The 14,786-nt window shown below is 45.7% G+C and overlaps 1 protein-coding gene across 1 annotated transcript; it reads right to left on the bottom strand.

Annotated features, from left to right (window-relative positions):
- Positions 1 to 238: 238 nt before the first annotated feature.
- smtnl (smoothelin, like) lies at positions 239 to 14,529 on the bottom strand. Its single transcript, XM_030778601.1, has 9 exons — positions 14,044 to 14,529; positions 3,928 to 3,995; positions 3,325 to 3,611; positions 3,153 to 3,215; positions 2,901 to 2,967; positions 2,540 to 2,683; positions 2,268 to 2,391; positions 1,047 to 1,198; positions 239 to 365 (listed from the first exon to the last, which is right to left on the bottom strand). Exons 1-9 carry the CDS (start codon positions 14,527 to 14,529, stop codon positions 239 to 241), a joined length of 1,518 nt encoding a protein of 505 aa, XP_030634461.1.
- Positions 14,530 to 14,786: the final 257 nt, after the last annotated feature.

Here is a 14,786-nt window from a genome sequence, read left to right as displayed (position 1 = left end):
GGGAATCGTGAACTACATTGGCATTTGGGCTTTCCTCTGCCTGTGAAGTTATGAGAATAAAACCACAGACAAGACATTTTGATGGCACGTCACATTATCAATTCCGCTGTTTGGCATCACCACGTGCCTGAGTAGGTTTCCATTCTATCCAGCAGGTGGCAGTGTTGCGATTTTTGTTGTGCTGCTGGTGTTGAATGGACAAGGATTCGGTGAACCAAAAAGTGCGAACCAAAAAACCTCACTCAAACTTGCGCAGGTGGTTGTAAAGTGACTGGACATAGGTAAAAACGCACATAGGGTCAGGCTTTCGACCCATAACCATCATATCCTCCACTTCAATGAGTCTGTCACAGCCAGCTGTCTTCCTGAAATGGCAAAAGAGGGGAAAATATATAAAAGAAGAAATTTGTTTTGTTTTGGTTCAAGAAACTGTTTTCGGTTCATGACATTTGTTTTGTTTTGGTTTATGAGCGTTTGTGTTTTGACGCCTTCGGGGAGAAAGATGTGTCATTCCACTGGTGTACTAAGACGTATGACGTCGGGCTGTAGGACCGTCTGACGAGAGTCTAAGGAGTCGAAGATTTACTGGCTCAGTCTAATGACTTTAAGTGTCTTTTACAGACACTCTATACACATATGCATCGGAAACTCGGTAATGCTATATCTTGTCCTACGATGTGTTGTAATATAGAGCCCAACTGAGAGTAATGATCTGTGTCAGCTGTTGCTTGGCTGGAGGTCACCCTTTCCATCTCAGTTTAGTCAAAGTCTGCAGTTCAACTTAAGTTCAACCTTCACGTCGCATTGCAAAGATCTAATTTGATTCATTTGGGTGTTAAAATACCGTGGGGGATATATAGCGCCAGATGTTACGTTTTATCGGGTCCGATTTCAAATTTCCTGGACACAATGCAAATTGTTGCATGAGAGCTCGAGACAACTGGGCTGCGTAGTGGAGAAAATACCACGAGAGGTCATAGAGGTTACGTAGGAAAAGGGTCATGCTTTTATACATATGGAAATGCAATGGTAAAACGGTTACTTACTCAGCAGTTCCGAAGGCCAGCTCAAAGTTGTGTTTGCGGTCAGCTGGACTGAGGGCGTTGTAGTCGAACTCAGTGGGGAAAAAAGAGTGAACCAAAGCGCAGAAAGCCATACCGTCACTCCAACTGGAAGAGAAGTTTTGGATGTCGATGTTCTAGACAGAGAGAAGACATAAAATAAACGATTAAGAGACAGGTTTTCAGTACTCTACTGGTCTGTAATCACACATTTATGACTTTGCCATCAACATCATTTAGCACTCGTAATCATGTACAACATAACTCGTTCACCCCAGAAATGTCATATACCATTTACCAGTTACCCTGTCTTCATATCAGAAAAATGGTATGCAAAGGCAGCCCTTTGAGGTGTTATGTGTCCATCAAAAAATGGTGTGACAACAAGCATTAAATTATGCTCATTACCATGTTATGAATACCATATTAATATCATCCAGATGAAATGCTGTCAAAGGCGATAGCAAAGTAGGCGATTTTCTTTGGAGTGCACGCTAGTGATGTAATGAAAAAGACCAGACATGACGTTTTTTAATGATTCACGATTGTTTCCCTGCCCTTGTATGCCTTTTCAAATGATTTCACTTCATGGCTGGTCAGCCTAACTCAGGAGCGAGGAAACCCGAGCTGCCGTGTTTGCGCAGAACCAATCACTCTAGCACACAGCGCTAGCGCTTACACATGGCTCCAGATCAACTTTAAATGTGCTTTGACCATGAAAGCCCTTTCTCTAACCAGAGACATATGAAGTGACTGGCACTGCTACAGTGTGGAGGAGAGTGGCGTTTAAACTTCATTAGCTTCCAATCCAATCCAATCTACCGAAACCCACTTAACTCTGTTCGAAGCACAACGAGTGAAGCTGCAGCCAATTAACACGTTAACACTGAAAAGTGCGCTTAACCTTCGAGCTGTGGCAAGCCGTGCAAGATGTGGAAACAGGTGTCTCGTAACTTTTGACCCTGTCTGCGTACTTGAAGTAGCATTTCTGTCTAAGATTTGCGGTCTTGCAAGACGTTTGGTGTTAATCTGTTAACATGGAAACCACAAAATGATTTATGAAGAAAGTTTTACATGTCCATGCAGATTTGGGATTTATGTTCCCAGTGGGTGTGGCGCAGTTATCCTGTTCTTACCTGCCCTTAATTCGAGGAGGATTATGTGTATGTGTGTGTGTGTGTGTGTGTGTGTGTGTGTGTGTCTCACTTGATATCCAATGGTTTTAGAACGACACCACTCCAGGAGAATTTGCTTTATGCTGCTAGCGCTGGAAACACCAAAGCTCTGAGACCGCTTCAGTTTGGGCTTGGAGTCCACCGGTTTGGGTCGGCTGAGACCAGAGAGCAGTTTTCACGGGAGAGAACAAATACAAACAATGAGATCTACGTTCAGAACATGAGCGAGAAGATGATGGTGGACAGGAGGTGAACCGAAGCAAAGAGTTGAACACCCGTACCATCATGTGACACGGCACCTACCTGTTACTCTCTGATTCCAGCCTTTCAAAGATAGAACGCCGCGCTTGGGCTCCAATGTTACGAGGTAGCGTCTGTGACCTCACCAGCTCCCGCCGGCGCTCGATGCCCTTACTGAAAGGCATCTCCCCCGGCATGTCCACATTTCTGAGGTAGATAGAAACCAAAGGCACATGTCTCAGGACTTTCTGTGGTGTCAAAATAAAATTATTCACTTGTGTTGAGTAACACAGGTTTACGGAATTTTTTAATAAATAATTGTTTATTTTGCTCATTTGTTGCGATGGGGGAATCTTGTGGAATAAAAAAAAGTCAATTCCGTTCACTTTCTCTACTGAAAAGGTATACTGCCCATTCCACTGACCTGTCTGTGTTGTGCTGAATAAGGCCTGAGTAAGTCACTGTTTTAGATGGTGCAGATGATGACTTTTCTGTAAACGACAAAAAAAAACAAAAAAAAAAACGCAGACAATGTTTTGGATGACACATGGGCAGAGTCAAAGACTCCAGACGAGTCACATACTGTAGTAATCTATATGACAGGCTACAGGTGAGATGAATGACTGAGTCACACAGCAAAGACAAAACAAACACTGTAACCCTGTGTTGTCCTTACCGTTGAGTCGAGGAGAGCCCATAGTTCTGACTGGACTCGGAGTCCATGTCTTCACAGAAGATACTGGAATGGGAGAGACACAGAGGTAAATCAAAACTAGTTTGAGTCTATTAAAGGAAGTGGAAGACAGAGAGTAGACGAGGGGGATTATGGTGCCATTAATGAGTCATACCTGCATGTACAGGAGACTCTGGCATGAGTTGTGGCTGGTTGTCACTTGTGGTTGTGTGGCTGACTGGAGCTGGTTCTGGGCCAATTGGAGACATTGGCTGCATTGGACTACTGGGTGACTCAGGAGTCTTCATGATTGAGGCTATGGGGGATTCAGCTGTTTTGGTGGTGGCGGTGATGGGCAGGTGTGGCATTGCCATGGAAATGGCAGGGTTGTGCTCCCGACTGGCATCTCTTGGTGGTGAGGTCTCTCTCAGTGGCACTGTGGAATTTACAGAATGAGTTAGAGGGAATTTAAGCATAATTGTTCACTGATTTACTGAAGCATAAGAAGCTATAAAAAGACACGCTAAGGATCACAATGAAGATACTGTTTGTCCTGTAGTGACATGTTTTGTACATAACATTCTGCAATGATTTACTGTAATGCCAAACCCATCAAATGTTTTTCAACTTTAAAATCAAAGATTATTTTTCTAAAAGAGAATCTATCAAACTCAGAAAGAGCGAGAGAGAGGGAGAGAGAGAGAAAGAGAGAGGGAGAGAGAGAGAGAGAAAGAGAGGGAGAGAGATGATGGCAGGATAATGGTAACCACCTTGTGTGTGTCCATTCTCAAGTCCCATGGGTGTTGGAGCTGGGTCCACTTCTATAGGCTCCTCACGCTCAACACTCTGTAACACAGAGAGAAAGAGAGAGAGAGAGAGAGCTCATTTAACTCTTCATATAGCTCAAGTTCCTACAACCCTACATGCAAAATATCCTATGTAAAGCACTGTAAAGCTGACTGTAGTACATGGAAATAGAATAAAATCTAGCTGGTTTCTGAGAAGGTACATTTTATGACTAGTGATTTGTTTATGCCAGGATGTTTAGCTGTTTATGTGTGACGTGCATAGGCAAATAATAGAGCGGCACCTACTTGGCTTATCGTGTTGCCTTATGGGACAGCGAATGACTTGCTGAGGGTGAATGTGTATGTGCGTGTGTAAGTGTGTGTGTGAGTGTGTGTGCAAATTCCACGACAACCAGGTCACATTCTTATCACAAAACACACCATCCAAAAATTCTTCTCACCTTATTATGATCGGTCAAAAACATTTACTTTCTAGGTTACCAGGTCAAGAGCGCCCAGCACTGGAACTGCTGTGCATGTTTTTTTGTTTTTTTTTTTAAATATAGTAGTATATTTTTTCGCTGAAAGGAGTATGTAATTTCAAGAATGTTCAATTCTCTGAGCAAACCAAAGTCTTGAGGAAAGTTCTTTTTTTGGGAACAAACATGCCAACAGTGAACAGAACAAGGAGCATGTGACGTCTAATGAGATTATTTTATAACCTAACATTCAGAGATGAAAGAGCCTTACATTCCTATGGGGCTCCTTGTAGATTCTCCCTAAAGATAAACAGACCATCTCTAAAGGTGCTCAGTGAGAAGCGTGGAAATATGATGTGTCCCTCTTCACCATCTCTTGATTCGCTATCAAGAATTCCATGGCGACGAGCTGACGGTATCACTGTGTCCTTTAATCACGACGTCCTTTAATCACAGGCACTATTCCAGGTCAGAGAGTAGCCCTCCCACAGCAGAACAGAGCTCCGTCTGTCTATTTTTACCACCTATTTTTACCACTGCCACCATCCTTCATCCACACTCTTCAAATAGCCCCAAACACTGGGCCATGTGCCACAGACAAAGACCCAGCAGAACACAGACTCCAGAAAAAGGTCCAGGAAAAAAAAAAAAAGGTCTCGATGTTTGTGTTGGTCTCTTGGCACCAGAAGTTTATTGGCACAGTATCCGTTCCCGATAGTCCAACCATTAATAGCATCAGGAGGAAAAATGATTGACTAAAGTTCTTAAAGGTCAGAGCTAACTGTTAGAAACCAATATCATGACTAAGTCGCATGTTACTTCTCAGTAAAGATTTCTGGAAGTAAACCAGAGCCGTAATTTGTGGATCTGATATCATTTGAATCCCGTGCACTGTCATCAGAAGAGGAAACGGCTCATCTGTTTACCTAAAAAAAGCCCCATTACCTGATACTTGGTTAAGAAGTGACACAGTGACAAGTGACTGGCAGTTTGGACAGACTGTTCAGTCTAGTGAAGAAATATGAGCCGCTTATTTTGCTGAAAACAAACAACTTCATAACATGCATTACATGTACGTTTTCACGTACACATGCTAAAATGTGAGCATGCATGCTCACACACACACACACACACACACACTCACACACACACTCACACACACACTCACACACTCACACAGACTCGTGCACATGCACACGTTTGCACACACACACACACACACACAAATAAAAGTAGATTCCTCTCAGTTAGATGCAGAGCGTGTAATTGAGCTGGTGGGGGCAGAAGCCAGGTGACATCAGCTATGAGGAATGCAGAAGGGGGTGTACGTTTTGGGAGGGGAAAAGAGGTCTGCTAACAGCTGGCTGTTCCACTGGGAGAGTGAGATAGAGGGAGACAAAATTCACCGCACAACCATGAAAATGATCCTGCTCCCAATTGTTGGCTGAACACACAGATCTCTAGTGAGTCCTAGGTTGACACGGCAACATTGCAGCCATGGAAACTTTTAGCCCTTTAAGTAGGGGGGGGGCGGGGGTGGGGGTCAGGGAGAGCACTGCAGACACGTGCCATTTCAAAGGTTCACTCTCACACAATATGCTATTGAAATACCATTGAAAATCCCAGTCGGGTCAGAACCTCCTGTGCTCTCATTCTGTTATGTGTTGATGCAGTACATGCTCTCTCTGCATTGATTTTATAAAACTGACATATTTTCATACGCTGTGCATATCTCAAGCCTATTTGTACATTATGTATTATGTTGAAGTGAGTAGGATGTGATTCTTCTTCCTTAGATCAACTGGACACCTCCAGATCTGTTCTCGGGCTACTTTAAAGAAAGGAATCCAGACACACCCAACAAAACAAGCAGAGTACACACTCTGCCTCTCACACTAAATCTACCCTATCCACTGTCCTGCAACAACCAAATCCCCTCGTTCCCGTGGTCTCTGAAAATGCGTCATCAAATCAGCAGCAGGGAGCTGTAAAATATTAGGAGGAAATGGTGGACGCTAAGACAGAATGTGGAAAAGCTTTTTGTCTGTGGTCTGTCTGAGCCACGCATGAATCCAGATAAATTCAGTTCGTCCCTTTGCCTATGGGGCAAGGATTTAAGAGGATCCTCCTCTCGTCCCTCTCGTCCCTCTCTCTCTCTCTCTCTCTCTCTCTCTCTCTTTCTCTGTGCTGTTGACCTGTGCAGAGGAAGCCGGGAAACAATGGAGGTGTTCTGAGAACCAACACCGTGTCCTTGGGGAGATACATTTGAGAACATTTAACGGAACGTCCCAACACGGGAGGCGCTGGGGCCTCGGTCTGAGAGGTGACAGAGAAAAAGGAGCCATCTTCTTCAGCTTTCTCACTCTTTCAACTTTTTTTTTTGTTGGTCTTGTTTTTCCACATTACACACAAAATGTCCCAGCCGGCAATGCTGCACCTGGAACAAGGCGTTAACATTAAAGACTTGTCTGCAGCGCATACCGGAGTATAAAAGCCCAGAGCATGTGAGAAACAGAGTGTAACGAGACAATGTCCTGCTACTTTGAGAGGGGCGTCTCTCATGTGAATTTAAATGTCAGGACTGTCCCATCTGAGAAGTCCATGCCAGTCTGTGAATTCCCCTGTTTTTCTGGCGGCATGCCCAAAAAGAGTTCGGGTTGCAAACGAGAGCATTTCACTGTGGATTATCACAAGGTCACAATCTATGTAAATTTAGAGTAATATTTTTCTGGTAAACACAATGGAACCGCAATGGAAAAATAAAGAACCTGGGTATGTAGGAGAAGGCAACGTGTGAAAACTTTGCCGTTAGACAGGGAGCATTATCACGAATGGAAACATGAAGCAATTTTCTCTGTTTTCTGCGCAACTTTTTTGAGGAGAGTTTGTTTGAGCTTAATGCCTGTTTGATGAAGGAGTGGGCGGACCATATGATGACTTTAAAGAGATCCGAGAGGCTGTTCTTCGCCTTTCGGAACGACATTTGAGATTCTCAGAACTTTCGGGGTTGGTTGTGGTGCGGAATGCCGGAACAATGGGGCAGTGTTGTAGTTACAGAACACTCTGGAGACGCGTCTAAGTTATTCCAGCATCTGTCAGTCAAAGCACCACACACAAACATAGTCTCATAGATGAGCCTCCAATGTAGTTTATATTTAAATCTCAGGGATAGTGCAGCTTATGTTCTCCACACACAGGCACACACACACAAACACGTGTGCACACGCGCACACACACACACACACACACCCCATATCACATAACAGATACAAGCCCTGGGACCTCAGAGACTATGTATTGATGCTTGTGGAAAATGAATAATGTTTTGCCTGACTTTATGAAACCAAGACTTACTTTTCCTGTTGTTGTTTGGCACACCAGAAGTAGTCTGGTGCTATAAAACTGCAAAAGAGACACAGAAAAGGGACTTTCATATCACAGGGGTCTGTAAGGGTCTTTGCTCTGTAATTTCCTTCTGGATTTCATGTACACACGCAGGAGGAGGAAGGAGGCCCAAAACACCTGTTCTTCAAAGAGACATAAAGCCTACAATTTCTCTCCTCCTACGGAACGAGGTAGAGACAGGCACTTTGAGCGTGGAGACAGACAGATAGAAGGAGGCCCTTTCAATGCTTCACGAGAACGAGAAATGAAGTGTGAGTATAGGGGCTTCTTCACCTGGCTTGGAGAATGAAGAATGGGCTATCCGGTGCTTCGCGAGATCACATTCCTAAAGGGAAACAGGACGGCCGCTGTGTCGAACTGAGCGCTCCAGTAAAAGTCTGCCCCGGCAGTCACCTGAGCGGCTGGTGAAGGCAGGGAGTGTGTTACCAATCAGGGTATTTTATTTAACATGGCGTCCGAGAGAGATGGGCACACTAAGGGAGATGGGCATACTAATAGATATGGGCATACTAGTGTGGCACAGTCCCAAATGCAGATGTTCAGGTCAGGTCAGGAGAGGTCAGGCCAAGACTCCTGAACTGGAGATTTGGGGGAGAATAAGAAAGGGGGGGGTGGGCTTCAGAACTGCACAGCAGTTGGCACACGAGATCTAAGGGCTTAGTCTGATCTAGAGTTTCATTCCAGCAGCTGCAGAAGATATCAGCATAGCCTTGCCCTCTGCCCCTTCCAACAAACACACATGATACGTTCCGCGGCGCGGATGGAAACTGGCTTAATGGTCCAATCTCGGCAAAAGCCCCACTTCTCCCGTGTCATTAAGTACCACAATAGTACCAGAATGCTTTCTATCAGGGCCTAATACCCTGGCCGAACAATTCACACGCTGCCATAGCTCTACTTCTCTCTCTCTCTCTCTCTCTTTCTCTGTCCAGCCTCTCCCTCTCTCACTGCACCCACCTTCTCCTGGAACCCCCCGGTACGCAGGAAGAATAGCTGCAACAGGGCAGTGAGGTCATCCCATAAACAGAGAATTATTAACCTGTAACCACGGAGATGAAAATACATGGCATTGTCTGGAAGTAATTAAGAGAGCCAGGGGCAGCATGGGAGCAGCCAAATGCCTTTCCCTAGCCTCTCTCGCCCACTACCTCTTCTTTCTCTCTTTCTCTTTCTTTCTTTCTTTCTTACCCTCCCACACGACCCTCCCTCTCTCCCCCTCCTCTCTTCTCCTCTCCCCAACATCACTCTCATTCTCTTACTCTCTCTTCCCTCACTCTCTCTTTCACTCCCTCTCCCTCTCTCTCCTGTATTAATAGCCATGCAGAGTTTCACTCCACTCCTCTGTTATTGCCAGGACCTCTTGCTGTACACAGAGACTGGGAACGCAGCAAAGGGAAGATTAAACTCTCTGTTCCATTGTGAGAGTGCTGGCTTTGAATGGGGAGTCTCCATCGCTCGGCTTAAAATGTCAGGCATATTTATCATGGACAAACACCCACTCACACTTGACCCCTTTGTCCCAACACACAAAATGGCAGACACACACACACACACACATGTTTGAAGGGTCATATATTCAAATGCATGTCAATAAAAGTATTGGATACATGCAATAAGGCGTAAGCCTACATTGTTTTTTGTTTTACTGGTCCACTGGTCACACTTTAAAAAAAGCAGAAGTATATAGTAACCTTTTGACGGCATAAGCAAATGTGACCCTCACAGAGATCCTCATTAGCCCAGTCTTTCATGTTCTGGCTAAAGATTTGGAGAGCTACCCCTGTCTAAATGAAGCAAAATCAGAACAAGAGCCAAATATAGATGTGAGTGAATGAGGCCAAGAGAAATTCCTCTGAGCTACACGTAAAAAAAAAAACAACCACCCGGTCCAGAACCATGCCTGACATCACAGCAGGCACATCACCAGAAATACTGGACCCCCAGATGTGAACGGCGTGACAGCGTGTTGGAAAACTCCGTAAAGCTACTAAACACACATACACTCACATGCTCCATGTGTGCGACCAATCAAATCAGAGGTTTGGCTTGGATGTGGATTAAAAGTATTATGTTGTGATTAATCCTCTCGGTCAGGGCATCACAGGCTCTGTGCATTGCACAAACAGCATGTTCCGTGTATCAGGTCAATTGCGCAAATCCGCAGCTGACGACAGGTTTGAGTAAGGGCTGAGATAAGACAGGGACGGAGTCACTTTAATGAGTCAGGGCTGAGTAGGAATGGGAGGGTTGAGCCTTGATGAAAGGGTGATTTTAAAAAGGATCAAGTTATCAGTGATAAGGTGAACACCCTATACACCCCTAGCTGTGACACAGTGTGAGTCCAAACCGCTGCTCCTACACAGATAAAAAAAAAAGTATGGGTATACAGATGATTGCCATAAGTATTTATTCTTTGTGTGTGTGAGTGTGTGTGTAATATAGGAGTTTAATCCTGTGTGAACTTTGTATAACATGTTCAATATGCACTCAGGATTTATATGCATGCCTTGTAATCATTCATCCGAACATGCAGAGTGAGGCTGTATGGTAAAGACTAATAAGCATTCTGTATGAGAAAGAGGAGAGAGGCAAATAGAGAAAGAAAGAGCATGTATTTCACAAAATCAAAGTGTTTATTACGAGTGGGATATGGTGCATGGAGAGGGCGTGTGTGCATGCCTGTGTGTGTGAGTGTGTGTGTGGGCATGTGTGTGTGTGTGTGAGTGAGAGAGTGCGTGCGCGTGCGTGCGTGTGTGTGTATGTGTGTGTATGTGTGTGTGTGCCTGCATTCTCTCACTGAGACAGTGAGTGTGTTCTGATGGAGCTTCTGCAGATAACTGTGAGAGGACATGTTATCTCTCTCTCCCCCACAACACTCTCCTTACAGCTCACTCTAATGCCCAGGACACACACACACACACACACACGCACACACACACACACACACACACACACACACACACACACATACGCACACTTTCCCAGTGGGACCAAGGAGCTGGAAATTTACCATGCGCTGCTGTGCTATGCTGTGGAGCGAAATCAAAGATAACCTACTGACCTCAGAACAATCTCTTCACCTCAGCGGTAATAGAGACCAGCAGGCAGCTCTTCCCCCTGCTGCCTCCTCTCCACTGGGATACAGGAATGTGGAGTAGTATGGAACTGTGGAGTGCAGGTGTGGTCTAAGTGCACACACACACACACACACACACACAAACGTACATGCACATACGCACACATATATGCACGCATGTACACACATACACACACAAACACACACTTACACACACACACATGCACACACGCGCACACACACACACACACACACACACACACACACACACACACACGTACAAAAACACCAGTAGAAAAACACGCATACACACACATTCAACTCTGAGAGGGCAGATGTAAGGGGCTGGCGGAGGAGAGAGGAGAGATAGCAGAGTGGCAGAGCTAAAAACCCCTGAGGAGAGGAAGCAAGGAAAAAAAGGAGTGGGGGGGGGTATGGGCGTTGGGGTAGGGCAGGAGTCTGTCCCGGGTGTTCCTCTAATCTTGACTCAGTCAATGTGCTTCAAATGAGGCGCACTGTCGACACAATGGCCCATTGAGACCACAGAAATGCTGCGGTAATTGGCAACAGCGGCGGGCGGCTCTTCTCGGTGGAGATGCGGCGGAGCGACCCAGGCATTCCTTTCTGGCGCTGTCAGAGGAGCCACGCTGAGCCGGTGAACTGGAGGCGGAGGAGGAGGAGGGGGGGGTGTAGCTCGGGCCTGCCTTCAGCTTTAGCCGAGATACAGGGTTAGTGTAGCACTGACTGGTTAAACTCAAAGTCAGTGAAAGCCACAAACCGGCACATGAAACTGCACAGTCACAACCAACAACAACTCAGCCACGTAGGGAGAGAGAGAGACAGAGAGACAGAGAGAGGGAGAGAGATGAGAGGAGATACTATAGAGACAGACTGTCTGCAACTGAGGAGCACAAGAAATGAGGGGGTAGTGGTAGAAGGAACGATCTAGAGAAGAGAAGAAAGCAGGATACTCCGAGATAGGGGGAGAGCATGAGATAAAAATCCTAATCTCCTGGTGAAAACTGTAGACAGAGGCTGAGAGGGGGACAGGCCAGCACACATCCAGCCCATGCCCTGAATCTGGCTGCTCTCCTTCAGTACAGCACTCCACTCCAGGGCCCATAGCCCCAAGCACAGGGAGTACCTCTCAAAACCTGCACCAACACCCTGCAAAGGCTTCATGAGCTAGCACACTGTGCCTTTTTTCACTGTACCTCTCCCTCTCCCCCTCTCTCTCTCTCTCTCTCTCTCTCTCTCTCTCCTGTTCTATGTCTGGCAGATGTGAATGAAGCAGAAGGAGAATTAAATAGCTTGTGATAGCAGACTCTCTCTGTTTCAGCTCACTCTCTCACTTCACTCTCTCTCTCTCTCTTTCACTCATTTCCTTGCTGACTGACTGACTCACTCTCTATCTCTCTCACTTTTTCACTCACTCAATCCCTCACTCACTCACTTATTCACTCTCTCTCTCTCTCTTTCACTCATTTCCACACTGACTCACTCACTCACTCACTTGCTCGCTCACTCGCTCGCTCTCTCACTCCCTCTCTTTCATTCATTTCCTCACTGACTGACTGACTCACTCTCTATCTCACTCACTCACTCACTCACTCTCTCTCTGTCACTCACTCATTCACTCACTCACTCGCTCGCTCTCTCTCTCACTCGCTCATTCACTCACTCACTCACTCTCTCACTTACTCTCTCTCTTTCACTCATTTTCTCACTGACTGACTGACTCACTCGCCATCTCTCTCACTTTCTCACTCACTCACCCCATACTGCTAAATTTAAAGCAATGACCACACCATCCCATAAAAAATGTTCTGTGGGGTTAATGGTTATGTGAACATAGCACTCTCACATAAACATATTACTGATCATGGTCAACAAAACCCAGCTTTGTGACCACAGCCGCCTGATTTTCATGTCACAGGCAAATCTATTATTTCCATACTCGCAGCAAGCTGACACAAACAGACACAAGTGTTTACTCTGAGAAGTGAGAGGAGAAGGAATAGATTTTCTGTTTACTTGTGCTCGCTTCAGAGTGCTTACAGTTTTACAACTCTGTCGAGAGTTACAGGGAAACAGTTGGGAGTCCAGACCAGCGGCAAGCAGTTTAGGGGAGGAGAGGAAACCTCAAATCAAATATCAAGAGCCTTTGCTTAATCTGTAATTGGTGAACTGAGTCATTAAAAGGGGAGTTTTAGATTAAGGGTTGCACCATGTGCAGACAATATGACAAGTCTTAAACTCAGTCCTCTATTGAATTCCTTGTGGTGGAAAACACTCGCTTGAGAACTCATACTGAGACACTTATGCTGGCTGGTGTTAAACAGATTAATCAACTTTAGAATCCAGTATCAATCATCACACCTCAACAATCATTTACTTTGGGAGCCTACATCACAATAGGTACTTTTAGAGTTTACATATTTTAGTTATTGGTTGCATGTAAATATTGCGGCTTCATTCTTTCTTCTGTGTGGAAGATCAAATTTATTTTGGTGTTGTTGAGAGGAAACGAACTTTGCTAAAAAAAACAAAAAAAACACATGTTTAAGGACAAGTGGTTCGCTTCTAAAAATCCAGAGACAGCAGTAAACCAGTCCACATGGTGGCAGCTGTCAGTTCGCAGCACTCTGTCTGCAAACTACACACCGATCAGTGAAATTCTTTCCTTGCCTTTGGCTTTGCTTCTTTTTAAAGGCTTTAAAACACTGTCACTTTTGGAGAGGGACTCTGAATAACATTCGAGTTGGAAGAAAGCAGAGAATTACCAAGGGAAATGGTTTTCAGCTTTGAGTGCTTCACTACAGAAATCAAACTGTCTAAAATGAATCTTTTTGCTCAAAGGCTTACATCATTCTGTTCCTTGGCTCAAAAAAGTAGAAGAAAAAAAAAAACACTATTCAACTCTAAATCATCATTAGCTTGCAAGGGTTCGTATTTCAGTTCGAGTCAGTTCTGTAAAAAAAAAAAAAAAAAATTGTCTCTGATCTCACTGTTCTTGAATGACAGATCCTAACTTTCACTCATGTAGACGAGAAACATAAAACAAATATAGATCTGTTTCATGCAAAGCACAGATCAGTGGTGTTGAATCACCATGCCAAGACTGGGCTTGGGTTCTGTGTACTCACGCTTGTCTTGCTGGACACTGCGAAGGTTGCTCGGCTGGAGAAGCGGGCCGTGGTGGGACTGGACGCCGATCCGCTGGCCGCGCCGGTCAGCGCCCCCACGCTTGGGGCGGTGGGGCTGCTGGGAGAGGGGGGCGTCTGAGGACTCCGTGTGCCGCTGTGGTTCTGTGGTTTCCCCGCGTTGGTGAGCAGGGCGCTCCGGTCACACACGGTGCCTGTCAACAGCTCCACCTGTCGCGTGAGGGCCTCCAGCTGGCTACGGAGCTGCCGGTTCTCCTGCTGCAACTGGGCCACGGCCCGGCCCAGGGGTCCACTCATGTGCAGGGCTTCCTCCAGACGTCGCTCCACGCCCAGCTTGAAGGCGCTGACGTCCACGTGGATCTCCCGGATGGCATCGCGCAGCGTGGCCTCGTATCGAGCCAACGCCGCGCACACGGTCTCCCCCTCTGGAGAACCCTCTCCCACTGCTGTCAATGGGCCGGCATCCATCTCTCCGTCTCTCACTGCTCCTCACCGCTACCTCCCCTCCTCAAGGAGTACTCCAAAGGCTAGGGCTCTGTACTGAGTAGCCAGGCAGTTGGATGTCAAGTTTCACAGTTTTAAAATTCCAATCAAGTCCAGAGAGCCCCTTCTGGTAGTTCCTGCGATGGACAAATCCAGATTCAGCAGTTGGAATCACCGGCAGTAACAGAATAAAAATACACCACAAAGCATTACAGAGAAGTACAATACAAAGCATTCTAAAG

This window comes from Chanos chanos, chromosome 6 (genome assembly GCF_902362185.1).
Source record: "Chanos chanos chromosome 6, fChaCha1.1, whole genome shotgun sequence".
Lineage (NCBI taxonomy): Eukaryota > Metazoa > Chordata > Actinopteri > Gonorynchiformes > Chanidae > Chanos > Chanos chanos.
This window is presented reverse-complemented; position numbering and strand designations above follow the sequence as displayed.

Bases quoted from the DNA above. Each gene is read 5' to 3' on its own strand.
- smtnl (XM_030778601.1), bottom strand. From the start codon at position 14,529: ATGGATGCCGGCCCATTGACAGCAGTGGGAGAGGGTTCTCCAGAGGGG. The intron at 3,216-3,324 runs GTATGACTCATT...CTCCCATTCCAG, and splicing joins AGAGTCTCCTGTACATGCAG to TATCTTCTGTGAAGACATGG. The intron at 366-1,046 runs GTAAGTAACCGT...TTGCCATTTCAG, and splicing joins CTGGCCTTCGGAACTGCTGA to GAAGACAGCTGGCTGTGACA.